Here is a 27017-nt window from a genome sequence, read left to right as displayed (position 1 = left end):
TATATCGAATGTCAGTGGCGCCTTAGTTCCTATGGAACCCAGGAGGTGTTTACTGCATATCTGGGAAGCCACAGATCTTAATGCAGCGCAAATATGAGCGACACTAGGTATAACCATAGCTAAAAGATATATTGCAAAACAATGGGGAGCTTGGAGATTGGAGTAAAGACATGGACATGGCGATGGTGGCAGAGAGAGCAGTATACCTACTAAGAGGATGCCCCAAGAAGTGGGAAAGGGTGTTGGGAAATGCAATGTCTTTGGAGGTAATATCTGTGCAGTACCGACCGACGATCTATCAATGGATAACCGTGACTAATCTTGCATCCAATCTTTATTTCGGCCATTTGGCCGTAAAAGATACACAATACACATGTACAATCACAGATAAATCATTTCATAAAAAGATAAAACCATTGGAATGCATGTGCTAAAAATGCTATACAAACTATACAAAAAAAAAAAAAAAAAATTTAAGAGGGACCCAACGCCTTTAAAATACGGTTACGCGTATGCCAAACATTGGTAAGAAATTTTGTTAATGCGAAGACAGTTGGGCCAGAGACATCAGATTTTAAAATCCTGTACATTGGTGCATATTCCCTGCAGCCCATATTCCTTATCAGCGGGAGGAGCCAGTATTTTCTTGCTACCTTATAGGCTGGGCAGAAGAAAGCCACATGCAAATCAGTTTCCTCCGTAGCATCACAAACCGGACACTGCTTTGTGGTGGGAGCCGATGACCAGGTACTTGTAAAAGACCGGAAAGGCAGTGTGCCGTATCTCCATTGGAGAAACAGCTTTCGGGCCAGTACAGGGGAAATAGGATCCAGTACCTTCTCAAACCTATAGAGATCCTTGCTTTGCAGAAACACGGAGGATAAGGACCCTTCTGCCTGGGTAGCTTGGGCCCTGGCTAATTTGTGTTCGTGGTATACATTAGCCAGGGACTTTTTGGAGATATTTGGTGCGGCATTCGCCGGCTCAGTCCATAAATCAGGGAGCCCTAATTCCATGCAAGTGGCTAGGATGTTTTTGACCCAAGGGATATTAAGCACTTTTGGGTGATTCAGAAGTTCGACCAGTTGCGCCCGATATTCTGCAAGATCATTGCTACTCCACAGCCTGCGCCAGAAGGCTATGGGTCTCAGGCTTATTTCATCAGCTAACGGTCGTAAACCCAAATCAAGCCTCAGGGGGAGGAGCGGGGTGCTGGGCGGGAGTGCGGCTGTCTTATAAACTTGTTTTCCGTTAGTGACAGACTCCGGCAAGATGTGTGACCCCATAGTTCCGCCCCATACATTATCGCTCCCCTAGCCTGGGCCTTATATATCTGGATTAGTGCCCCCAGTGGACGGTATGATGAACCAGTCATCATCCGGGCGATGCCCCCAGTGGTTTGTATGAGTTTGAGGTTAGCCCTACTCTGATGAGATCCCCAAGTCATGGTTTTGGAGAGTCACACCAAGGTATTCAAAGGTGGCTACTCTCTCGAGCCGTACAGCTCCCAATTGCGGATTTGGCCGCAATTTTTGGCTCTGATTCAAAACCATGAATTTGGTTTTTGCCGCATTAATTTCCAGCCCCCTATCAGTACAGAAGGCCATGAAGGAATCAAGAATCCTCTGTATACCCATAGGGGTTTTGGATAGCAGCAGGGTGTCGTCCGCAAACATAATTGCGGGCACCCTGCTGCCATTTAATTTAGGGGCGTCGGTATAGTCAGTGGCATTCAGATGGGCGATTACCCCGTTGACGAAGAGGCAAAACAGGGTCGGTGCCAACACACAACCCTGTCTTACCCCCCGGCCAACGGGGAATCTATCGGCCAGTTCCCCCGACCTCCCGCACCTCACTCGGGCGTAATTATTGTGGTGCAGCCTCTGTAAGATCAACAGGATGTCCGGGGGAACGCCCATCTCTGCCAGGACGCTCCAAAGTTTCCCCCTGGGCACAAAGCCGAAGGCGGCCCGTAAGTCCACAAAGATTGTGTACAGACTACCGCCCTCGAATTTTGCTGTCCTCCAATAGATTAGGTTCAATCTGAAAACCTGGTCCACTGTGGATACCCCCTTCCTAAATCCCGCCTGGTAGGGACTAAGGGCGCCCACCTCCTCCATCCAGTCCTGGAGCCTATTCAGCAAAACCCTACCAAACAGTTTCTGTGCCACGTCTATTAAACTGATTGGTCTGTAGTTGGCTGGGAGGAGAGGCGAGCCCTTTTTAAAGATGGGGACCACCTCTGCCCCCAGCCAAGTACTAGGGATTTCCATGCCACCAAGAACTCCATTAAAAAGGGCGGCAAGGTAAGGGGCCCAAACAGTGGGCTCCTGTTTAAACAAATCCCCTGGTAATCCATCCAGTCCCGGCGCCTTTCCAGAAGCCAGTCCTGAGATGGCAGCGGTGACCTCGCCCAGCGTTATTGGCTCCCCTTCAAAGTCCGGCCAGCCCACCTCAACAACAGCAGGAGATTCTCCCGGCTCAGAACTGTATAGGGTCTGGAAATGAGCCTGCCACACCCCTGGGGCAATGTTAGGCTCTAGTGCCGATTGTAAATTCCACGACCCCCCGTTCACTATCCTCCAAAACAGGCGTTGGTTTTGGGTCGCTAGGGCCTTGGTGAGTTCTTCCCACTGATTTTCCTCCCATTCTGCCTTAGCGTGGGCAATGAGTTTCTTGTAAGCTCGCCTGCTTTGTTTAAGGCTATCCCCCCCTAAACCCTCCTTGATTAGTCTAAGGAGTTCTGTTTTTGCCCTTCTGCATACTAGGTTATACCATGATGTTTTGCCTTGCCGCCCCCCTTTTGGTTTTCGTGAACTACAGGTGAAATGAGGTGCCGCAGCTTTTATGAGGTCCTCATGAGCCTTGTACAATTTGCCCTGGGAGTCTTTGTTGTTTGCCCTCGGTGTCCAAGCTCCCCACAGTTTCCAAGATGGGAGTTATCCCATCATAGAGCATGGGGAGTTTATTCTTGCTTGTAACCAAGTGCTCCCACCTGATTCTTCTCCTGCTGTTGTCAAGGAGGAGCGCAGGGTTGTTCCCTTCCGCGTTAGTCACGAGAGCTTGGGGGCCAGGGTGGACAAGGTCAAGCTCAAGTGCATTGTGGTCACTATCGGTCCTTTCCATCACCCTGAAATCCTGGATTGTCGGCCACTTCACTATTTGGGCCAAGACATAATCCAGACGGGACTCTCTTCCCAGTCTGTTGTAGGTGGTTTTACTGGGTATGTCGGATTTCATTCGCCCATTGCAAGCTCTGATTCCGAACTTTAGGGTGAGGGCTGTAATTTGTAGTGCTAGTGGGGTCCAAGCCTTCGGAGGTGGAGCTTCCACTAGAGGCACTGCCCATCTGGCCTCTTCTTCCGATGATAACCCGTCCAGAAGGCCAGGGAGTGGCTCAAAATGAGAATTAAAATCCCCTCCCACTACATAGAATGAATCACTCGGTAGGTCAGATATAAAGTTGGAGAGTTCATCTATGGTCGGTGATTCCTTTGCAATTCCCATTGGCCTAGAATAAATGTAAATAAACATAAGTTTAGCTTGGTTGGGCCATGATAATGAAACCACAAGGATATCTTCAGAGTTAGCCGACAACCGCGTTGCCACACAACCCAGATGAGATGCGACCCAGGTCGTGAGCCCTCCTGACGGACGACCTTTGCCTTCCCACCTCGCTGGAATGAAGAATGACATATAGCCTTGGTGACCATAGTCCTCTCTGGCCCAGGTTTCCTGGAACATACATACGTCTACAGTCTCGATATAATTTGCCCAGTCCGGATCACCCAGTTTATTAGCCAGTCCAGCAACATTCCAGCAAATTAGCCTCAAATGTTCAGGGGTGTTAGTTGCCGTGCCAAAGGGGTTAGAAGAGATGGTTCCAGACTCTACTGCAATCGGGAATTCTGACGCATTACCAACAGTAGGGGCCGATGGTTCGGAAAGTCCACTGGAGCCGTTCTCCACAAGTGTTGGCTCATTCAATATTCCAGAGGCATTGTCAACATTGTGGGCAGATAGATCAAAAAGTCTGCTGGTGCCATCATCCAGGAACACTGGATCGTTCAGTGGACCAAGAGTTTTACCAACAATCGGGGTGGATGGCTTGGAAAGTCTGCAGGAGCCGCAATCTCGGGTCATTGGCGTGTGAGCGGAAAGTCAATCAACCCCATCCAAACCATTCAAACAATTGAAACGGTTGAAATAAAAATAGGGTGTGTCCGGCAATTGGAGATTTGGGCGTTGTACATAGTCCTTGTGTCTGCGTCTATGTTCCACCCTTATCCACTCATCATGCGGGGTGGAGCATGGTGCATGCGGATAGGGGGGAAAAAGAAGGATACTGGAAGGGTCTGAATAGTGGAATCCAGTGATCTATTTATTCCTTCATAGATATGCAGAACAGTGCCCGGATCTTTAAAAGTTACCAAGATGCAATCCCCTATTATTGTTTTTCTGGTCTTCCCTAACCAAGGGACCCTTCTAACCATAATAATCTCATTATTAAAATGAGATGGTAGGGGTCGGTTCCAATTTAGCCATTTAATGACCTTTTTCTTTAGGGATTGGTAGTCTTCATTTTCCCCTGATCTTAAATGGGGGGCACCTGCTAGGACCACCGTTAGACTATTAGCTTCTGGCGGCAGATCTGGTCTCCGTGGTCTTGGGGCTTGCCGGCCCGGGGAGAGTAGAGGGGCGCTGCCGGCTTCTTGGTGGCCGCCATTAATCCCTGTCTGGGAACTTTGAGGGGCAGAGTCTATTGGTTGTGAAGGCCTATTGGTTGAGTTACTGCGCGGTGCCTGGACTGAAATAGCCATTAATGGCTGCAGGGGGGGGGCAGTAGGCACGCTCTGAGGGGGTACTTTGTTGGCACCCTGTGGGGCTCCTAATTTAGGAGGGTTTCCTGCGGGGAGATGAGGTCCCATATTTTTGGATTGCTTACTAACTAAGGTGTTCAAGGTAGTAAGAGATGTCTCTAGTAGAGTGAGCCTAATCTCCACTTTTTTCAGGCTATCGCTAATGGGCTGCAGGAGGGAACGAAGTAAGAATTCTATACTCCCTATAGATGTGAGAGGGGGATTTATATTAGATGTATTGGCCACTGGGTCGTTATTAGTAACAGCTATATTGGAGCTGGGGGCCTTGGAGGGAAGAACAATTGGCAAAGTCTCGTTGTCCTTCCCAGATTGTAGTGCGTTTATATGTTTTTTGCCAAAATCTAGATGGAATAGTTTGGCTTTCCCCCTCCCCCCCATTGACTTCCTACTACGTTTGCTTGGTGGAGGCCTATGCAGCTCCACCACAACACTTTGTTTTGGCTTACTTTTCTTAGTTGCATGCAAAGGGGGAGTTTGGGTTACCAAATTAACGGGGGTAACACAGGTCGTGGAAGGAGTTGTGTCTATGGACTTTCCAGAGACCAACCCAGGGGAACTATGAATTTCCCGAAGTAAGAGGGGGAAGTCCTCAAGAGTCGGAGGATTTAAGCTATTGGGGGGCGTACCTTCCTCTTGGGAAATAGGATACGGGATGATCTCTGTCAAGGGTCTGCTCTTCATGGATTCAATGGAGCGCCGCCGCTCCGCCCTGCGTCTCTCCAGAGAATTTTCTTTGCCTGCGTCTCCCTTGACAGATTTGAAGTAGTTGTCCAGTGTCCCTGTGTTGTTGCCCCCCTCCCTTAATGGAGTTTCACGTGGTCCTGGCGAGGGCATCACCTTAATCAGATTTGGAAGTAAAAAGTAAGGGATATGGCCCAGCAAGGCCTCCTTTGGCCCCTGACGGCCACAGACGGTCCCGCCCTTGTCCCGGGCTTCTCCCGGCGCCCTCCCGCGCGCTCCCGCGCAGCTGTGCACTCAAGCCGGAAATATGCTGGCAGGGGAGGAAGAGGCGGGCGGTCAGGGAGAGCGGGCCAGCTGGGACGGCCTGAGCAACCCGGGACTCCTGGGAGACTGAGTCCGGGTTGCAGCTCGCAGCCCTGTCGCACACTCACCGCCCAGCAGGAAGCAGCCTGGATTGTCCTCCTCCTGCGACGCGGGACCCGCGGAGCGGGTACCGCTAGCTGTTAGCAGAGGTCCGTAGGGAAGCAGAGGAACTGGCGTCCTTCAGGGTCCCAGAGCCAGCGAGAATCACCAGAGTTTTTAAGGCGGGTTGGGCTGGGCGGGGCGGTCAGGGAGAGCGGGCCAGCTGGGACGGCCTGAGCAACCCGGGACTCCTGGGAGACTGAGTCCGGGTTGCAGCTCGCAGCCCTGTCGCACACTCACCGCCCAGCAGGAAGCAGCCTGGATTGTCCTCCTGCGACGCGGGACCCGCGGAGCGGGTACCGCTAGCTGTTAGCAGAGGTCCGTAGGGAAGCAGAGGAACTGGCGTCCTTCAGGGTCCGATGTATAGATGCTACATTGTAATGTGAAGTGATCATTGGTCCCACCGATTTGTAAACCTGATGACATTTGTACCTATTCTCAATAAAAAGAATAAAAAATAAAAAAAAAAGTTTGTAAGGCAGACGATTCCAAAATGTGGTTGAGATGTTTAAGAAGCTTTTACCACCCAAGCTCCACTAGCAAGTGTGAGGAGGATCACAAATTTCTGATCGGGGTATACCAGCAGAAGTGGTCAATCAAATAAGCAGGCCCCTGATTATGCAGTGCCTTAAAGGCGATGCAGAGGGCCGTAAAATTAATCCGCTTTTTCACTGGAAGCCAATGTAGAGCTTTGAGGGCCAACATGGCCGAGGAATATTTTGGGATATCAAAGAGCAAACAGGCAGCAGAGTTGTGCAAAAGCTGCAATTTCACAAGAAGTGCTTTATTTATACCGATCAGAAGCCAGTTACAGTAGTCAAGCCTTGACAAGACTAATGTAGAAAACACCGTTTTCTGTAGTTCTAACGGTGGGTATGGATATATCTTCCTCAGAATCTTCAATGTATAGCAGGTGGATGAAGTGATCGGTTTCACATGATGGGAGAAGGACAGGGTGGTGTCAGAAATGACTCGCAGATTCTTTGCCTTAGTGGCGGGGGAGGGGGGGCAGCTCCAAGAGCCACCAATACAAGGACAGATGGATGGATCACTGCCAACAAGGAGAACCTTGGTCTTATTAGAGTTCAACTTGGGGCAGTCCTCAGACATCCAGCTGCTCATCTGTCACATGCGAGCATGAAAGTTGTGAGCAGTGTCCCCAGTGTTGTTTGAGATGGAAACTATGATCTGGGTGTCGTCTGCATTTGACACCATGGCAAAGCCATGATATTTGACCAGTCTAGCCAGGGGAACCACATATATATTAAAGAGAGTTGGGCTCAGGGATGAGCCCTGAAGGACCCCATATGGAAGTTTAAAACTATGGGACCTGAGACCTTCCAATTTCCTAGAACTAAAATGTCTTTCAAAGTAATTACCTCACATATACCAAAGCAATTTCCGTACAACAAACGTATCTCCTTCTGGATACAATGGATTCCAAAGGGGACGGACACCTGTATAACAACATCAAGAACCAAAGCTTTGAAATGGCCTGCTCAGCAATAGAGTCCCAGTGCAGAGGTAGGTAAACAGATGCCAAAGGACCACACATACAATAAGTGAATTGCAGCTAGAATGCACTCAATGATTCTAGTTCAAACATATGAAACTAATCCACAAACTTTGAAAGAAAATCATGCGTGCACCAGGCGAGGGGCTCTGCGGGCCACCTGATTCAAAATGAAATGGAATAAACCTAGATAAGTATCCAGGAATGCCCAGTGCACTACTAACAAGCCACTGTCTAGTGTACACAAAGTTGTCAAAACCATTTATTATGCACAATATTATCGTTGTGAAAAGCGGTAAACAAAACAATTGTCAATGAGTCAGAGTTTTCAAATGAAATCTTCAAAACATGAAGTTGATTGTGATCTGCTTTATGCTTGATAGTCTCAGATGGAAATGTAGTTCAAATAGGCAAACGAATCAGCTTATAGTCAGCATGACAAACAAAATGCTTCACATATCCCAATGCATTTCGGGCTATGAAATGAGCCCTTCGTCAGGGGAATCTGGAATATATCAATAATCTTATTTTAGTGAAAGGTTAAGGTGGCAAGAAACACTGTAATGATCTTTAAAAACAGAGCTTAATAGAAGGCAGAAAAAGAGAACCAAAAAAGCAAGCTAAGAGTATCCACCACATGCAGTGCCAAGAAACAAAACCAGCATCTTGCCTACTAGTGCTATAACTGGAAACCGAATGAAAACAGAAAGAAAAAGACTTAACAAAATGCGGGGACTAAATGTGAAAATCGTGAAATACGTGAAAAGCATGGGACAAAAGTGACCGTGAATCTTAAAAGTGAGTTTAAGTGAATCAAGATCAGAAGTGTACACAGCATACCTCTAACGCTCGAGTTAATGAACTCGAAGCGAAAAGCAAAACCAACGTGAAACCTGAATTGGCTGCAGAAAAAACGAAAACTGAGAACGAGTGGGCTTAACAGTGAATTGATGAGAGAGAGAGAGTGAAGTGTATCCATGCTACGATGCTTACCTAAGACGAAATCGAATGTGTTGTTTAAAGCACATTCATAAAGGCATGACAAACACCTGAAATATACGGAATTCGTATGAATGGGGATACACGAATAATCTTGAAGCACAATAAAGTGCAGGCATATAATACAAATGGTGACTCACCAAAAACAGTGGAGACGCGAACAACCGCAACCACAAGGAGGATGCCGGCTACATCAAGTAAGCCCGCGTGTCATCTACGTCTAAATACGGAATGGTTTTAGATGGCAATAGAAATGGGACTGAAATAAGTATGAAACTTAATTGTCAGATGTAAAACATATCAGAAGGACTCGGTTGTGAGATGAGATACACTATGCATAGTAATATAAACTTAGCTCTCTGGACGTAATAGAAACTATCAATTGTTTAAATGAATTTTTAAGAATTTTTAGAAACTTGTATTTACTCTGTGTTTTAACGAATTTTAGATATCAAATGAAATGTTTTTTTATATGCCTGCTTTTATGATTTTAATGTTTAAAATCGAATAAAGCTCGTTTTGATTGATTGAAGTATGAAACCAACTCGGTGAGATCAACATAAAAATTAAAATTAAGGTGGAGGTGAAATGTGAAAATTAAAATAAAAAATGTGAGAATGAAAATTAGGGTGAGGATCCCAATTTAGCAAAAAAGAAAAGAAAAGCAGAAGCATGCCTGAACAAAAATGAACGATTCAAAATAATAAATATGCGCAATATTAACGGGTACAATTATATACTGTGATATGGTAAGTGAAACATAATAAATGGTTATACATCACAAATCAATCACATATGGAATCAAGTTACATATAAAACCAAATTAACACGAAAGTAACAAAAGGTCAAATGAATAGCCAAATAGATGCCAAAATACACAGTGAGTAAAAACAAAAGTATCAAAGAAATCAATAATGGTGGACCTAATCCAATACATAAAACACCTATCTAATATTCCAAAGAACGAAATAATGAATAGAATTGCAACAATGAATTCGACATTAATTTCATGAAAAAAGCAGAAATCAACAAGCACAGAAGAGCAATATCATAAAAAACAAGACAGTTCAAATTTGTCATTCAATCCTTTCAGGAAAATCGTTTCCATAAACCAAATCCAGTGAGACTCACATTGGGATAAAACTCTGGACACGTCTGTCAGGACGAGTCTCAACCAATTCAAGAACACAAAATCTTAACTGAGCAATCGTGGGGTTTTCAGCTAGCCAATGTTGCGCTAATGGGGAACTGGTAGTCTTGGTCCTAATTCTGCTTTTATGTTCTGTAATGCGGGTACGGAGGACCCTCTCCGTCTTACCCACATAATGTAAATCACACAGACATTTTATCACGTAGATAACATGATGACTGTTGCAGTTGGCATTAAAATTTAGAAAAATCTTTTTACCTGAACGAGGGTGTGACAAGCATCTACCTGTGATTACATTGTTACAGTGCGAACAGTTCATACATTTAGACATCCCTTTGTGGGGGACTTGAACACTGACTACGGGTTTGCTTAAAATTTCTTTCAAATTACCTGACCTCTTGTATACGAATAAAGGAGGATTGGAAAAGATTCCTTTAAAGCCAGGTTCTGATTGAAGCAAATCCCATCGTAGCAAAATACTCTTGTTAATCAAATTGGAATGGGTAGAATATGTGTAAACAAACACCACTCTGGCTGGTGCCAGGATGCATTACTGTCTTCTTCAAAAGATTGTCGCGATGTAGTGTGAGTGATCGTGTTTCTGTCTGATCTACTACCTGTTGAGGATAACCTCGACTCAAAAACTTCTTTTTAAAGTCTTGAATGGTCTGCAAGCCTAGCTCTAAATCTGAGGTGATACGCCTGATTCTCGTAAATTGAGAAACAGGAAGATGACGTTTCAAGGGCGAAAGCTTCGATATAACAAAGCATTATTGCGGTCAGATTGTTTTTTTAAAAAACACTAGTCTCAATAGTAGTGCCTGAAAGTTTGAGCAAAACGACCACACAAGACATTCAGTCATGAACCACATGTCCCATTTATACTTGTACTATCGCATTAATACTTTACTGAGGGATTCAGACTTAGTCATCATAAAACATAAGACACTAAAGTTATATGAAAAGGCTGTATGTAAAATGTATGAGCACTTATAAAAACAGTTTCTCACAGCATGAAAAGCATTGTGAGCAGCGGTGCTCTGAGGTTTTTCAAAATTCAATGAGGCGAATACAATCCACAACATAAGCATGGGAGTCATCCCATCTAGAACACCAGTGTGAACAAGCAGGTCTCCAGTTGCATTCGCTCAAGCAACTGATCTACCTTTTGAATTTTTAAGGAGCAATTTAACAGGAAAAAAAATACACAGCTCATAAGAAAAACAACTATCTCTGGTAAAAATGAGCCAAACCTACCACTACTGACCCCAGGCACCAAGGGAAATCAAAACATTGACGGCATTCACCCCCCAAAACGAAACATTTAAAAAAAAGGATAAAACCTACTCAAGGTGTCATGAGAAGATTAGCCTGATGTACAATCACCACTCTAACAGCAACTATTCAGCAAAGCTCTAATCCGTTTTGAATCTAAAGGCAGAAAGATCAATTACTTTGATCAGAGGGTACAGAACAAAACAGGTTCTGTAGGGATAGTTATAAATAGAAGACATATCAGAAGACATATCTATGGCTCAGAGGTATAGTATTATGCATCATCAGCAGAGCACCCAGCAGACACTATAGCAATTTAAATATATAACCAGACTAGGACTGTAGAAACAGAATCTCTTAGCATCAAAAACAATTCCAAAATGTAAGGCAAAGAAAATCAGCAGGATTAAGAGCAGCATCCAGCGCTGACTCTGCCTTAAAGGAAATGGAGAAACTGGATGTCTGGATGAGAGGTCAGATATTGAGTTTCAGTCCCAAGGGCTGCTAAATTGAAGGTGCTAGTGCAGCCGCCTACACATAACTCACCCTCATTAACATAAGGAGTGTAACAAGGAAGAGGGATAGAGCTTTAAGTGGATTCTTGGAAAAGCAATGTTAACTAGAGATGCAATAAAAACATTGCAAACACATGTGGCCTCTGATGTTTCCATTCATGGGATTTCTAATGCCTGCAGAGAACCTCGTAGTCATATGGAAAGACTCCCGGGGCAATTAGCGTGACTCACTTTCTGCAGCCCTCTTAGGACCAAAACTTGTGGCTACCTCAACAGTTAAAATTGTGACTTCGTAAAAATTACCAAAGTAGCTTTGGTCATCAAAGCCAAATTCCAAGCCCTATTCAGCTGCATGAGCATGCAAATCAAAAAATGAACAAAGCCCTCAAAAAAGATCCCTAATTAACAATCATTTTTCATGCTGTTAACGAATGATAACATGTCACACGTTGCTACCATTGATTATGTTAAAATTGTTCAACTTTGACCAGTTACAATTCGTTATTTATTTTACATTTATTTATTTGGGGCAGTTAACATGTCTCGTATTTTTTTTATGGCGTTAGCTTAAGATACAATATGCTTTGTTCTTTTTAACTGAATTGCTTACTTGAGCTATTGAGTCTATGTCAGGATTATGTATTTTCTTTTTTCGTTTATTAAAACTGAAGCCCATCTCCATGGTAACACAATAAAGAACTACATCATCCATGAGTTCTTAGAGAAAAGGACATAAGTATCATGGCCAATCAATAAAGTCAGTCAGTAGTATAACCATCCTCAAAAAACAGCACTTCCCGTCTTTGCTGCACAGAAGCCAGATAAGCAGTATTTCTTGAGTAGTGTTATGTTACTGTTGTGGTGCATATTATGTATAGTTGTTAGTTATTAAAGGGTACAACAAAAAACAAAGCATGTGTTCAATCTGGGAAGGGTTGTTTGAGCACATTTTTTCAAGGTTTTGCTTGCAGTCAATGTTGTGCGCTATGATGTTTTTAGGTCGAGGACTACCGGTCTGCCGAAGGCAGAACCGGAAGTCGGAGATTTAATGTTGCCTAGAGTGGCTATTTAGCCCGCCTCTCTTTTTGCTTCTCCTCCATTGGCTGGCTTCCTAAACGGAGGCCAGCCATTGGAGGAGAGAGCCGTCCCTCCAAATAGGCTCCGTCTTTTTCAGATTCGGGGGCGTGTTCCTTGCTGTTCTTTCCACTTTTTAGCCACGCCCTTTTAGAACAGCAGGAAGACGCCCCCGAATCCGAAAAAGTTTGGAAGCTCCCATCCGCCATTTTTTTATCTATCGTCTGACCGTGAGGATCTTCTTGCTGTTGCTCTCGCGCGCTGCCCGCCTGCGTCCTCCTCGCTACCCTGCACACCGGGTTTTCACGCTGTGCTTGTTTTTCCTCCTTTGTGCGTTTTCCCTATTGTGCGAGCCATCCGATAGACCCTAACGGCTCGAATTACGAACTTCGTAAGGATCACGCACTTTGCTTGTGACAGAGGAATGAAGCCATTGTCTTGGAGACGCTCCGAGGTTTTTGTGAACCTTCTGTAACTGATGTTATCAGCAGGGCCCTAGGACGAGTTTCGAAGCTTCCATCCACCATATGTTTAATATACACGCGCCACTTTTCACGGTGTTGCCCATCCCACCACCACCACCACCGCCCCTCGCTCCTTGTTTGATTTGTTTGATAAGCCAGGCATGTTCCAGCAACCGGGATTCCATTCAGCCCCTTCACTGCTAGAGAGAGGGGCTGCCCAGCAGGATGTCAGCGTCGAGCCGAGAGGAGCGCTTGAAATCGAAAGGGCTGCTCAGCTCCTTCTCCGTGCAGCTTCACCAGGAGCCTAGTGTCCCGAAGACTGGAGGAGCCCCCGGCCTGTGCCAGCCTCGCCTCTTCGACCCCAGATAACGCTCGCGGCTGTGTATGCCTCCCGCGTGCATTGTTGTTAGCTGATCGCAAGAGCGTGGCACAGGCTTTGCTAACATTGACTAATGATGCTGGTTTAAAATGGTGACTGGTCCACTACACATAAGGAGCCTTGCAGCTCGCTCTGCAGATTTTTTGTTTATTTTCTTTGTTAAATTTTTTAAATACCGCAAACTCAACCCGAAGATATTGCAGCGCTTTGGCTAAACAAACACCGTCAAACCGGAGGCTGCCGTGCTAGTTATGCTTTCATTATTGTGTCTCTTTCCCTGCTCCTCTACCCACTCTCTCTGCTCTCACTCTCCCCTCCCTTCTACCTCTCCCACATAGTCACCGGGCTCCTGCTTCCACATCGGGTACTAACCTGCACGTATTTCTATTGAGCTTACCAGTGCTATTGTGTGACAGCCAACAGTACTGAAACTCGTTTGTGCAGGATGGAGTTTCAAGTTATCGGGCAATTGTAATGTCTATGGTCAAGCGAGCGGCCCGTGGTTTTACATTAAGCAAGGTGCATGAATACAGATAATGCTCAAAACGCCGGCATACAAACACAGGCAGTAAAAGGTTTAACTGCGTTTAGCTTTAAAATGTGACTTGCGCTGTTTTTTGTCTCTGTTTTCGCTTTGATTGCAATTGCTGGGACTAAAGCATCGATGCCCCATTGAGTTGTAAGATTAGAGATGATTTTATGTGCAGGGGCAGGAGATATTCTTTTATGCTTGATAGTAAAACAATTCGGGGGGCATCATTAAAACCTAGACTGGTGTTAAAGAAATATGCATGCCCCCTTTTTTTGGGAGTGGGGGCAGGCTAAACTAATTGCCTATCGTCTACTACACATTACGAGGCACTGAAGTGCATGCCCTGCGGGTTGTACGCTACTTCTTGGAAGCCTTATATTAGTGACTGAACACGTGTGAAGTTTGTTGGTGGTAATTTCGTTTACATTCTGAACCATTCCTATGTAATTAAGCAAAAAGACCTCATTTCTGTTTTAAGTGTAAGTGCAATATTTAAAATAAAGCTATGCCCTTATTTACGTTAATTTAACTTCATATTATACAAACATGCCACTTTATAAACATGTCACTGTTATTTTTGCAATCATTTTTGTAGTTTAATGATGGACTGACATGCTTGCACAAGGAAATATTGTGAACTAGCTGTTTAACCTCTTCCCCAAATGATGTCCACAACCCGCCGTATTGGCCCATCTGTGAGATTGCAGTCCATGCTACGGGCAGACACTTTAACAGACAGACCCCTGCAGATAAAGCCTCTGAGAAGCAGGCTGTCCTGTTTGGGATTGCAATATTCAGAACTATAGCCACTGTTGAAATTTTGCTAAGGATTCATAACAGTTTTGTCTCCCAGCCTGCTGTCAGACAATTTATGTGAGGATGGCCATGCCCTGCTGTGTAGTCCCTCACAAATAGGAAAAAGAGTGGATTTTAATCTCGAACTATAAAACAGTACTTCATCATGTGCTGAAAGCTGGCAACCAAAAACTTAAAACACGCATGGTTTCTATTGTTTCAATGGCTCCTCTTTACTCTCGCAGGACTAGCTCCTGACCTGTACTCGCCCCCTCCAATAGAAGTAAGTACATGACATACACCACAAAATGACATAATAATGCCGATGCCAAAAGAGGCTTGCTGAGGCTGATTCCATCCAGGGCCGGACTGGGAACCAAAACCGGCCCTGGAAAAGTGCTCGTGTACTCATTTTAACAACATTTAACAGATTAAAAGGACAGCTTTGTACAGATTTGAATCTGTTACCTGCGTTTCTCGTCAGCGAGTGCTTAGCTCGCTGAGCTACCTAATTTGGTAGTCCAGGCTGCTTCCTTTAGGGAGCCCAGGTGTAGAAGCCACTTACATTCATTAAGGGGGTCCTTCTGCTTGCTCCCTGTTTCTAGTTACAGCCTGCAGATCTTATCTGTGATTTGTGTTTAAATGTGAGCTCTCGCGACAAAGTTGTAAACCTGATTGATTTGCCGACTTTGAGACACGCCCGTGCCCCCAGGCCTGTATCTCCTGGCCCCGGGCCTCTGCAGACAGTTCACAGGGGCGCCTTTGTCTCCCAACAATAGCCACAGAAGGAGCCCCCGTGGGGGGCAAACAACCCGAAACGTAATATAGTTGTCTGGCGGCGGGGCTTGGCGGCCGCACTTCCGACCACAAGATGGAAATGTGAGCACGTACCGGGTGATGTCACTTAGTGAGGTGCCCCCCCCCCTGTCTTGACTCCTTGAGTGGTGCAGAAGTGGGGTGTCTGACTCTGGACCTGTGGGCTACTGTGGGGGCAGTGTGCAGGCTTCAACTGCTAATCCCGGGTTCCCAGCCAACGTAGATCCTATCTGATCCTGGCTGCTACTGATGCTCAGTGTCTCGCCTTTGTTCTTGCGCACCTCTTTGACTGAACACTCCCGGCCCTGTGGGTGTAAGGTACTCCAAGGAATTCTTCAGCTTTTGATACGGAGTCCGCCGTGTTTTATTACCCTGATAAAGTGATGCAGGGAGACGGAGCACCGGTTGTGTTTCCCGTGTCATCTGTGACACCGTCAACCTCCTGGTGTGGCCCTAGCGGGCACCCTGCAAATTGACTGTTGTTATATAGTGCCTCACTTATGTTTCAAAGCACTGTAAGCAATACCTGTTGTCATTAAACCGTTTAATATTGCCCAATTGGGCCTCGGACACATCACATGCTAGCTGAATTCGCAGGAGTTCAAACTCCTGCCCCAGGCCAGTTAATAGTTGTGACGTACGTCAGATCTCTGGGGCCAGCAGCGCTGCATTCTGGGATTCACCTGGGCACGTACGGGCCTAGGAGCCGCAGATGGCGAAGAGCTGAAGGTGGGTTGAACTTGTAATGCTGTAATACCCTCCTTTCGAGTTCACTGGCAAGTGGAAGTATCTACAGCTAATTTAACCCCCTTTAATTAAGGAAACCCTTTAAAGGACTACTAGTTAATTGAGCCCACGGACACAATGTAAATATTGCCAGAAGATTCAAGCCTATGGTATTTTCCGGTGGGAATGACGTCACACGTATATTGCGGTTTTATGCTTTTAACGTAAATTGTGGTGGAACTATTCTAAATTGTGCTTGAGAATCATAACGCAACGCCGCTGCTATAAATAACTAACTGCGGTATTGCCTGCGTCCTTCCATCTTCAACACAGTATTCATAGTTTAATCCATGCACTCTACAACTGGATCTATGGTAGCGGTGACATTTGAAGTAGCAAAAAGTAAATATGTGTCAAATTTTGAGGTTACTGTGTGGCTCTGTGCGTGTGTGTGTGTGGCTCTGTGCGTGTGTGTGTGTGGCTCTGTGTGTGTGTGTGGCTCTGTATGTGTTGGTGGCTCTGTGTGTGTGTGGCTCAGTATGTGTAAGTCTGTGTATGTCTGTGTGGTTCTATGTGTGTAGCTGTGCGTGTGTGTGGCTCAGTGTATGTGTAGCTCAATAAGTGCATAGGTGCCTCTGTGTGTGTATAGATGGCTCAGTATCTTTATGTGGCTAGCTCGGTATGTGTGTTAAGTGACTCTATGTCTCTGGCTAGCTCTGTATGTGTAAGTCAGTGGCTTGGTATGTGGATGTCTGTAGCTCTGAATATTTGTGTGGATAGCTCTCTGTGTCTGGCTGACTCTGTATGTGTGGCTCTGTATGTATGTCTGGGTGATACACTTTGTATGTGTGTGGCTCTGTGTGGGTGGTTCTGTGTGTGTGTGGGGTTGGCTCTCTCACTACGTCACTCTCTCTCCCTAACACTCTCTCTCTCACCACCTCACTATCTCTCACTACCTCACTATCTCTCACTATACTACACTCTGTCTCACTAACTCTCTACCTCACTCTCTAACTCGCTACTCAACTCTCTCTTTCTCACAGCAACACAATATCACTACCACAGTAACTATCTCTCACTCACTACTTAAAAACTTCACTCTCTCTCACTACCTCACTCTCTATTTCAATACCTCACTCTCTCTCTCTATCTCACTACCTCACTCTCTCTCTGCTAATGCAATAGGTATCACATATGCAAAAAAAAACGAATGCCAATAGAAATGACAATGCCATTTATTTAGGGATACAAAAATTATAAAAAAATAATGAGCAATACCAATAGCTCTAACTATAATATTGCCGAGACCATTGCATTGTAAATGCTTGTTTCTACATGTAATTGGAGTTAATGTTCTGAAAGTTGCAGGATCGTCATGAGGCACCCGACAGAACATACAAAAACAAAAATGCTGCATGGAAAAGATGCTTGAACCTTCCAAGACTATGCTCTGTTACCTTTAGAACCTCCATTTTCAGTCCACTATCTGCAGTGGGCCCGTCAGGCATCCGGAGGCACTGGACAAAGGCTTCAGTGAACTGCTGCACCACAGGGAAGATGAGAGCCTTGGCTGCACCCTGATTAGGAGCGACAGAAACGGACTATTAAAGGCACATTCCATCTAAAACTAATATCTTACAACTAACAGTGCAGGTAAAACAGAATAAACTTTTAAACCACCTGCAACATCCCAAAAAAAACAGAAAAGAAAAAAATATCTGATGTGCTAAGCAGCAAATTTCCAAATGGGTAGTTGCACACAAATATGAGTGATCTGGTAATACAATGCAATCATTTATTCAGCTTTTTTGACTAGGAGAACCTTAACCAGCAACATGGGCAGCTGTTTTAGGACAGTTTGGGTTGGGATCACTAGGTCCAGGCACAAATAGAGATTTTCTCAGTCATATGCCTGGATATGCCCTACTGTCTTGCTCCACAAAAGAACAAGCATTTGCAATGCAATAGGTCTCGCATATACGAGAGTTTGAGCTATTGACATTGTAAATTACAATGACTAATTTTTGTTTTAGTTTTTAAAACATAAATAAAAGGCAGTCATTTACAATGCCAATAGCTTAAACTCTTGTAAATGCGAGACCTATTGCATTGCAAATGCTTGTTGGAGTTGTTAGTCATTGGTTACTGACTATCTTGTTTCATACACAATTACTTGTGCTAAACGTAGCTTCAAAAAATTCTATTCAACATTTTGTAAGGATTACATATCCAGAGGAAAAAATACCACATACTGGTCATTTTATTTTTAGACTCCCAAGTCTAATATAGTTTGGCTGCTGCATTCCACAAAACGCAATGTTACCCTCTAAGACAATATTGATTAAAGACGATGCATCGTCACTGCTAACATTCATTTACTAAATAGCGAACAAGTGAGGATTTTAGAAACTGTAGCGGTCACGTTTCCTGTCACGCTGTAGGCAAGTGGCTTCTTGAGTAACTACCATGAGACCGATCAGCTAGGACAGTTCAGAACCCCGTCATTAGCCCTGGCCTAGTTAGTTTGTGGCCCCTTCTGACCTCGCTCCCATGGCAGGCATGCAGCTCATACCTCTTAAAGGGCTGTTAAGTAGTGTGCACTGCCAAAGCGGCCATCAGGTTCTGAGCAGCTTCTATCATGGCGGGGTTGCTTCATGCTAAATACCATATCACTGGTATTGCAGTGGTACTAGAATGCTGTGTAGGTCAGACCCACTTCTACTCCTTTCTCTACAAAATGGTGTGGGCTGTGGTGTCCAGCTACTTCCCCAAAAAATGCGCAGAGCTTCAGAAGATGCTGGAAGCGCACAGACCACTTGGCGATACACAATGTTACCCTTGTAACACCTTTATGTGGATAAAAACGGTTAGTGTAGGTGCAGTGCTTGGAGCTGTGTGTGAAAGAGTGTGACGCAGTGTGTTAAAACAATTTGTGGAGATGACTAGATGTTTGGGTGAGAATGTTCTGTGGAGCAGGTTTAAGTATTCAGTGACAGCTACGAGTCTGTGCGGTCCGTGGAAGTGGTGACAAATGGTAGGTACGCGTGGTTCACGAGGGTGGGCTGAGAAAATGGTGAGCGCATGCTGCAAAGTTAGTGACAGGAGAGAAAGAGCATGGTTGGTGGATCCGGCCTGGAACAGATGCTGCCGTCTCTTAAGTTCACATCCATTACCGATGTGAGACGGGTGCGAAACAATAACACGGATTTTACAGTAATTACCCAAAATGCACTTCTAAATGAGAGAGCTGAAACCAACAGCAACCCAGAGCGTCACTGACGGAGGGAGGGTGAGGGATTTAGAGAGAGAGCTCTGTTGAAAATAAGTCAGAGCAACTCCGAGTGTTTTAACATTTTATAAATAGACATGTACACGATAGAAAGAATACAAGACCATCGCTTACATGGTTGCATCATGAATGTGGACAGGATCCTAAAAGGGGTGGGAGAAATTCAAACAATCAATGAGAGGTCTCCCAGAGAAACTAGCAACTTTGCTCGCTTTGCCGTACATACTAAGGGGCCGAGTGCAGACAGGGAGGAAGTGCCGATGGAGGTCTGCGACGGGAGGAAAACAACAATTAACAAGACAAGCCCGGCGGAGCGTGGCGAGCGCGCGCTTGGGGGGATTAGAGCGCATTCCAGGCGGGGAAGCGGACCCTTTGAAGTGCTCCCAAAAAGCAGATTGCATGGCGGCACGATGCGCGTGATTGTGCGCGTGCTAGCCATGCAATCCGCTTTTTCGGAGCACTTTTCAAACCCGCTTACAATAGTCTCGCTTTGCGATCGCTTACGCGATAGCAAGGCGAGACCTAAAAAGTATCACCACCATAAGACCTTTGTATTTCTGCTTCAGTTAAATTAAAATTATGAGTAATAATGTTTGTAGGGAGTCTATTTATGTCTCAATTTTATGCTACATTCGTAGAATGCAAAAACCGTCTTTGCTATTATTCACATTTAATGTAATCTTGCTTCAATAATGTATTAAATATACATACATTTACAATAAAAACAATTAATACAAAAACCCTTATGTAGGAAACTATCCTTAATATACATCTGATTCACATTGGCATACCAGATCTTTCCATATCCTCAAATTTGAGACAAAAAGGAGACTGGTGGTGGTGCACACTTATTTAAGTGAAGCACCTTGCCTTAATCCAGACAACCCTATTGGTGATTTTAGTGGTCTTAGACAGCCAATAGAAAACTCTCCAAGTGGTAGCTGTGGAGAGCAGCCTTCATGCTTAGTCCAGAAGTAGTGTTAAACAGCTTGTTTTACCAGAACTATTCAGTGTAGGTTAAACGATTAAGAATCACTCAGTGTAGTTATAAAAATAAGTATATTTATTATACACACTCACTAACACGTTAGTATATCTCCTACCTGGATATATCAACACAATACACCCAATAATTTAAATGTAAGACAGGTAAGTAGCACAAATATTTACACAAAAGGAGGTAAGGCGAATGTCAGTCGCAACATTTTTACAAGTATAATATGTGGTTGCAAAGGGAGCACAAACACTATTAAAACTGCCCTCACCCACAACAAGTTGTGGCATGCTTCATCATAGGGCTGCTACTAAACGCCTCTGCGCAAGCCAACGCTAGAGGCGGAGCAATAGGGAGGGGTAAACCATACAAACAAAGAAGAAAATAAGAGGATCCTACAAAGGTGCAGACAGTGATTTAAAACGGACTATGAAATATCATCATAATAGTTTTATCCCTAGATTCCCTAGTCATGTATAAAAAAAGGATATATGAAATACCCTCGGATGGTGGTGGTGTGAGTGGATTACGTACTCACCACCCCTCCGTTCTGCATAGAGGTCAACATGTTTGTCAGGTTCCAATTCTTTAACCGGCATTCGTCAGGACAAACAGTATCCCTATGCTACTTCTCGGAAAAAAGTCCCCTTTAGTGTACTAGATATTTCTCCACATGTAAGTCTGGAGCATTCAAGTACACTTACTCATCAGAAGGTAACTATAAATAAATAGAGTAAAAACAGTGGAAGCGATCTGTACAGTTTTTAAGAAGAACCCTTCCCAGTGCACCCTGAAGAAACCCTGTGGAAGATGGAAGGTCAGAGTGTCACCCCACCCGTGGATACCCCATGACCTTCCGAAACCGCCGTAGACCACATGGACAACTTCAGAAAAGATGCCGATGGCGAAGGAGTCCTGTGGAATCAAAGGATGGACTCTTGAAGAGGAGTACCTGAAAGCAGAGGGGACAGAGTCTATGCCACTCGGATGTGACCAGGAGGCACAGAAGACCAATGACCACCGATGACGGAAGATGTAGGAGTGATGATGATGACCTTGTCGCTGCAGCTGTGAGGACCAGGCAACGCTGTGGAAGGCCAGGCGCTTTACACGAGCTGTCCCACGTCAGAAGTCAAGAACCAGGGGGTCGTTTTCCAGCGGGAGAACCAATATCCCTTTTCAGCAGCAACAGATGTGGTAAACTAAGCAGGTGCAGCGTTGTGACCAGCAAGTTCCAACAGACTCAACAAATGCAAGAGTCAGAGCATGCCCCGAGCAAGCCGGGGAGCCCACTGAAGCCAAAGAAAACCTTGAAGAGGACCCACAGGCTGAAGGCACAAGAGTCGCAAGAGCACCTCAAGCAGCTCACCAAAGATGCAGGCCCGTGGTGCAGAGGATGCGGTGAGGACAAAGATCTTGGCAAGAAGAGATGCTGGAGGCTGGAGCTTCTTGTAGCCCGAAGATCTCTTAAGGACAGAGTCAACAAGTCTTGGCAACGGCAAGTCGACACGTAGCACAGGGGTTCTGTTACAGCGGTTCTAAAGAGAGATAATAGCCTCAAACATGCTGAGAAGACAGTGCAGGCTTCCAGGGAGTTGCATAACCACCACCTGTGTTGCTGAGCCTTTCGGAGTCCATAGGACGTGAGGAGCAGCAGACTGGTCAGCTTGGTTGCAGTACTTGCAGATGCAGGGGAGTGACTCCTTCACTTCAAGGGAGATTCCTTTGGGTATCTGATGCCCACTGGCCTGGAGATGAACCTGGATGAAGCACAGGCACAGACTAAGCAGAAGACTGGCAAGATGACGAGACCAGGAGCAGTAGGAGTCTTCCTTGATGTAGTCTCAGTTCCAGGCGAAGTCCAACTAAGTCCAAGGTGCCCGGACGGTTGAAGTGGTTTCGGGTTTGAATCTTGTCCCACGATAAATCTGAAGAGCCACCCACAGGTAATCCCTTAAGTACCCTAGGGAGAGGGTTGGGACAATTCGAGGATCCCTCCAGAGGAGGGGCTGGACAGACGGTTAGATACTCCCATGTCCTTTGTCCAGTTTTCATGCAGGGCGGGAGCCGACGGCTCCCTGAACTTTCTCAAACTGGAGTATGCAAGAAGGGCACCAAATGTGTCCTTCAAAGCAGTCTGGTGGCGCTGACAAGCGCCCCCACCCCAGCCCAATACACTAAGTCCTGTCTGGGATGTTATCACACCTCCCTGTGGCAGGAAACCTATTGTTCTGCCTTTCCCTGCTCGAGTTCAGCTCAGCAGCAGGAGGGCAGAAACGTGCCTGTGGTCAGCAGCAGCACTAGCTTGCTGTTAGACCCTGAAAGGCTAGTACTGGGAATACAGGGCGGCACCCTAGGGGAGCCCCCCAGTACATGGGGTCATACATCCAAAACAGGATTTGGTGTTGGGGTAGGATTCCAACAAGTTTGATACCAAACGGACGAGTTACTTACCTTCGGTAACGATGTATCTGGTAGAGACACAGTCCAGCCGCAGATTCCTTAACTTAGAATATCCGCAGGTGTCAGACTGGATCTGGAAAACTTTCCGCAGCCGCACCTCTGCGTGACGGTGGTGGCGCCGCATGGCTCCGTCCGGACGTTATCCATAGACGCGACGTCAGTGGAGCCATATGAGCCCCTCCTGGCGCGATGATGTCAGTTTTCGTCTGAGAAACTTTACCGCGCCACACCGCGGAGCCACCACCAAAAACTGAGAATATGAGAACAGTGTGCGAAAAAGATGAAAAAGAAAAAAATTGAATGGTGAAAAAGAGCAACATAAAGGACAGTACCAGGCACTGTATACTGAAAAATAGTGAAGGGAAAGAGCAGAGCACCGCTCTGAGAAGCAACCCCACAAAAGCAAACGCTAAACCCGCCCCGGAGGCAGAAGATGATGTGAAAAAACATCATGGCAGATGACAAAGTCTGCAACCACAATACATAACTGTGAAGGGCAACAAGTCCGGAACACATGAGCAATGACAATCCACCACATGTGGGCACCAGAAAGGGACGTTGTATCTCCTGTAAGAGACCCATAGACTGAGGCAGAGAAAATAGACTTCAAACCAATGGACTGCAGGGGAGGTAAGAGACCCCAAGGCGATTGAGAAAAGGGGGGGGTGAACACTAGTAGACCCCACACTGGACGACCCAGAGCGTAGGGATGTAAAGGACATGACACATGAGCATGCCGCCCAATCAAGAGAATGGGTGGAGCAGAGCAAGCAAAACAGAATGAAGCATCCCGTATAGAAGTGAAGTGAAAGAGGTCACCCAGGAGAAAGACAAAGCCACCCGGAAGGAGGCGAATGCGGGGAAACCAAACCTGAAAAGGTCCTCGTAGAACAGGGAGGATGGGTGGGCGTTAAGGAATCTGTGGTAAGACTGTGTCTCTACCAAATACATAGTTACCAAAGGTAAGTAACTCTTCCATCTGATAGAGACATCTAGCCGCAGATTCCTTAACGTAGAATAGATACCAAAGCCATACCCATAGAGGAGGCGGGTCTGCGACTGAACCCCACCAAGTTCCCGAGTGGACTTAGCTGTCAACAATGTGACGAAACACAGTGGGGACCGCAATGCCAGCACAGTCAACACCAGACCACGAAGCTCTGAAAAGAGTGGAAAACAATGGGAGGCAAAGGTACCACAAGCAATCAAAGAACAGCACAGAAAACGTCCGTATGTATACCGGGTTGAGAGAAAGAAAGCACAGAGCCAGAAATGTCGGTGCAGAAGTGAGAGTTCATGGCTTTGTAAAAGAAGATGAACTGAGCCTAGGGTCCGATGGATCCACAGGATCCGATGTGTCGACAGGAAGCAAGACCCAGAGGGAGGACACTACGGTATGACAGTCAGCGCATACCGGTTGAGTATGCACAACAGTGGAAAAAGCACTGATGAACCTGCACCAGCTAAGATACGTGGGGCAGCATTGGCAGGATGCCGACCCATGGCCAGAAAGTGCCGGCATTACCAGAAACACAAGACACTCCAGTACGCAGTCGCTCCTCCACAGGAGCATACCAAGCCTTTCTTGTAGAAAGGCAGCTACACAGTAGCCAGCAAGTACCTCACAAAGGTAAGTCTTAACCCCGGCAAGGGGGCTTCCTCTGGAGCCAAGCTCACAGAGGACTGAAATAAAGGAAGAACCAGCTGTACTGAACAAAGGCAAACATGGCGGAGTAGCCGCCTAGACCATCTGGGTATTACATCATAAACCCAGGGTCAAAAACAAACAAGGCAATGCTGCCTATGAAGAAAAAGCAACACAAAGTCACACAACGCGTGAAAAAGATAGGCCACAAGGACGAGAAAGCCAGGCCGCAAGGGCTAGAAAATCACGGGAGACCAGACATGAGGAGGGAGACTGCTGAATCAGCGTGACAGTCAAAAAGGTTCACGCCATTGAATGGCAGATCCCGAAGAGCGTCCTGAACATTGTAGGGGAAACGACTATCGCGCAGCCATGCATGACGGCGTGAAGCAACCGACAGGGCCATTGCCCTACCCACAGTGTCAGTAGAGTCGAGGGCCGATCAAAAGGAAAATTGTGCCATTCCCTGGCCATCAAGAAGGCGGCGATGCAAGTCAGCCCGGGGCCCTTCTGGGAGAGAAGGAAGAAGGAGCTCAACCAAATCCCAAAGGCCAAAGGTAGCACGCGCAAACACGCAAGACGTGTTCAAGGAACGGATGCCCGCACTGGCTGAGGCAAAAATGTGATGCCCACATGTCTCCAGCCACCGAGACTCCCTTGTGGGAGGTAGCATCAGCAGAGCAGAAGGTGAAAGCCGCTTGGACAACCAGAACCTGAGCTCTAGCGTGAAGGAACAAGCAGACAGGATCGTCTGGGGCCGGGCGATGCCGGCGAGCAATGGTCCGATCAACAGAGGAGGATCGTGCCCAGGTACCGAGCAGAATAACAAACAAAGACCCACCAAGGGGCAGCAGTGGCTCCATGTCCACAGGCTCCATGTGGAGGAGATCCAGTAAAGGATCAGAGGACAGGGAAACCACAGAGGGCTGCAAGCGAAAAATATCGGCAGCCCTGCAAACAGCCCTTGCGTAAGCTGCACTGGCCTCTGTCGCCATTCTGGGGGGCGACAACAAGTCATTGGTCAGTTATGGTTGGAGGCTAACTCGTCCACTAGACAGTAAAGGTAGAGCAGCCGGAGGTTGATCCGAAGGCCATGGAATGCTAGGCACCTGCACCAAGGGGCACCGAAACGACCCTGGGCACGGTGAGCCCAGAGGGATCTCATCCTTCTGTAACAAAGGAGCCGTAGGTGCCGGCACCGGCGTCGCCTCGACGTCTAGAACCTCCAGAGGGTACTCAATCTGGGCGCAGCTTGACAGTGACTCGACCTCTACCTGCGGGGAGGAAGGAGGTCAACAGGGCATCGAACTCGGTGCCGCAGCAGACGTCAGCGCAGGAAGCCACACTATGCGGTGACTGCACGGGTGGGCTGAAGAGACGACTGGGATACCCCTCCGGGCCGTGTCCCGACATCGTATTGCACACAGCCGGTGCAGAGGACGAATCCGCCGGCGAAGAGCCGATATGAGTGCCTTCCTCCTCTGAAGGCGAACCAGGGAGAGGGGGTGACCCAAAGAAAGACTGGAGAGCCTTTGAATAGGCCTCCATTTGGGTCCTTGTCGCTCTGACACCCAGGAAGGCTGGGTATGGAGGAGATGACTCCTGGGCGCCTGTGCTTGGCAAAGACCGAGAGCAGCAAGCCCCAACATCACGTTTACGGGAGGACGACCTCCGTGACTTATGCTTCTGCTTACCTGTCTCCGAACGACGTCCGCGAGAACGACCCCATGAGCGGGCCCGATCCAGAGAGGGAGAACGGCAGCATGAAGGCGCAGGGCCAGACATCCGGGCAGCCAGCAGCTTCATACAACGCTCCCTTAGGGACTTTGGCTTCATCTGCCGACAGGCGTCGCACTCTTCGGAGTCGTGGTGAGCTCCCAGGCACCACATACATATCGCATGCAGATCCGTGACAGACATTTGCCGCATACAGGTCTCACACGCCTTAAAGCCCAGGTGCCGGATCCAGTCGGACACCTGGGGATTATTCCAAGTTAGGGAAACGGAGGCTAGATGTATATCAGATATGACTGGTTTCAGTGGAGCCAATACAAAGTTAGACATCTCGGATTTGACTTGATATCCACTATATGTATTAAATGGCTGACCGCACTTACAAAACCTGGAAAATCGACTCTGGGGTTTGTTGAGGGGCCCTGCTCATGCAGGGGCACTCACCCACTTGTAACCAAGCACCCTGCCCTCAGGACCGAAGAGCCTGCCATAGGGGTGACTTGTAGCATTTAAGTGAATGGACCTCCGATATAAGGAAACTTATATCTGTTGTAAGTGGTGCTAGCACAAACTTACACAGGCTGCAATGGAAGGCCTGTAGTCACAGTTTGAGTTGTCTCATAGGTGGCAT

The 27017-nt window shown here is 46.6% G+C and overlaps 1 protein-coding gene across 3 annotated transcripts in view; it reads right to left on the bottom strand.

Annotated features, from left to right (window-relative positions):
* IPO9 (importin 9) overlaps positions 1-27017 on the bottom strand; it is a 595516-nt gene that overhangs the window by 409845 nt on the left and 158654 nt on the right. For all 3 annotated transcript variants that reach the window (XM_085600586.1, XM_085600577.1, XM_085600596.1), the window contains one exon: positions 17719-17838. In XM_085600586.1, the coding sequence (XP_085456712.1) occupies positions 17719-17838 (120 nt within the window). The remainder of the gene's footprint in view (positions 1-17718; positions 17839-27017) is intronic.

The sequence above is a fragment of the Triturus cristatus genome, chromosome 1_2 (assembly GCF_964204655.1).
Source record: "Triturus cristatus chromosome 1_2, aTriCri1.1, whole genome shotgun sequence".
NCBI classification, from domain to species: domain Eukaryota; kingdom Metazoa; phylum Chordata; class Amphibia; order Caudata; family Salamandridae; genus Triturus; species Triturus cristatus.
The sequence above is the reverse complement of the archived record's forward strand: the minus strand, read 5'-3'. Positions and strand labels throughout refer to the sequence as shown.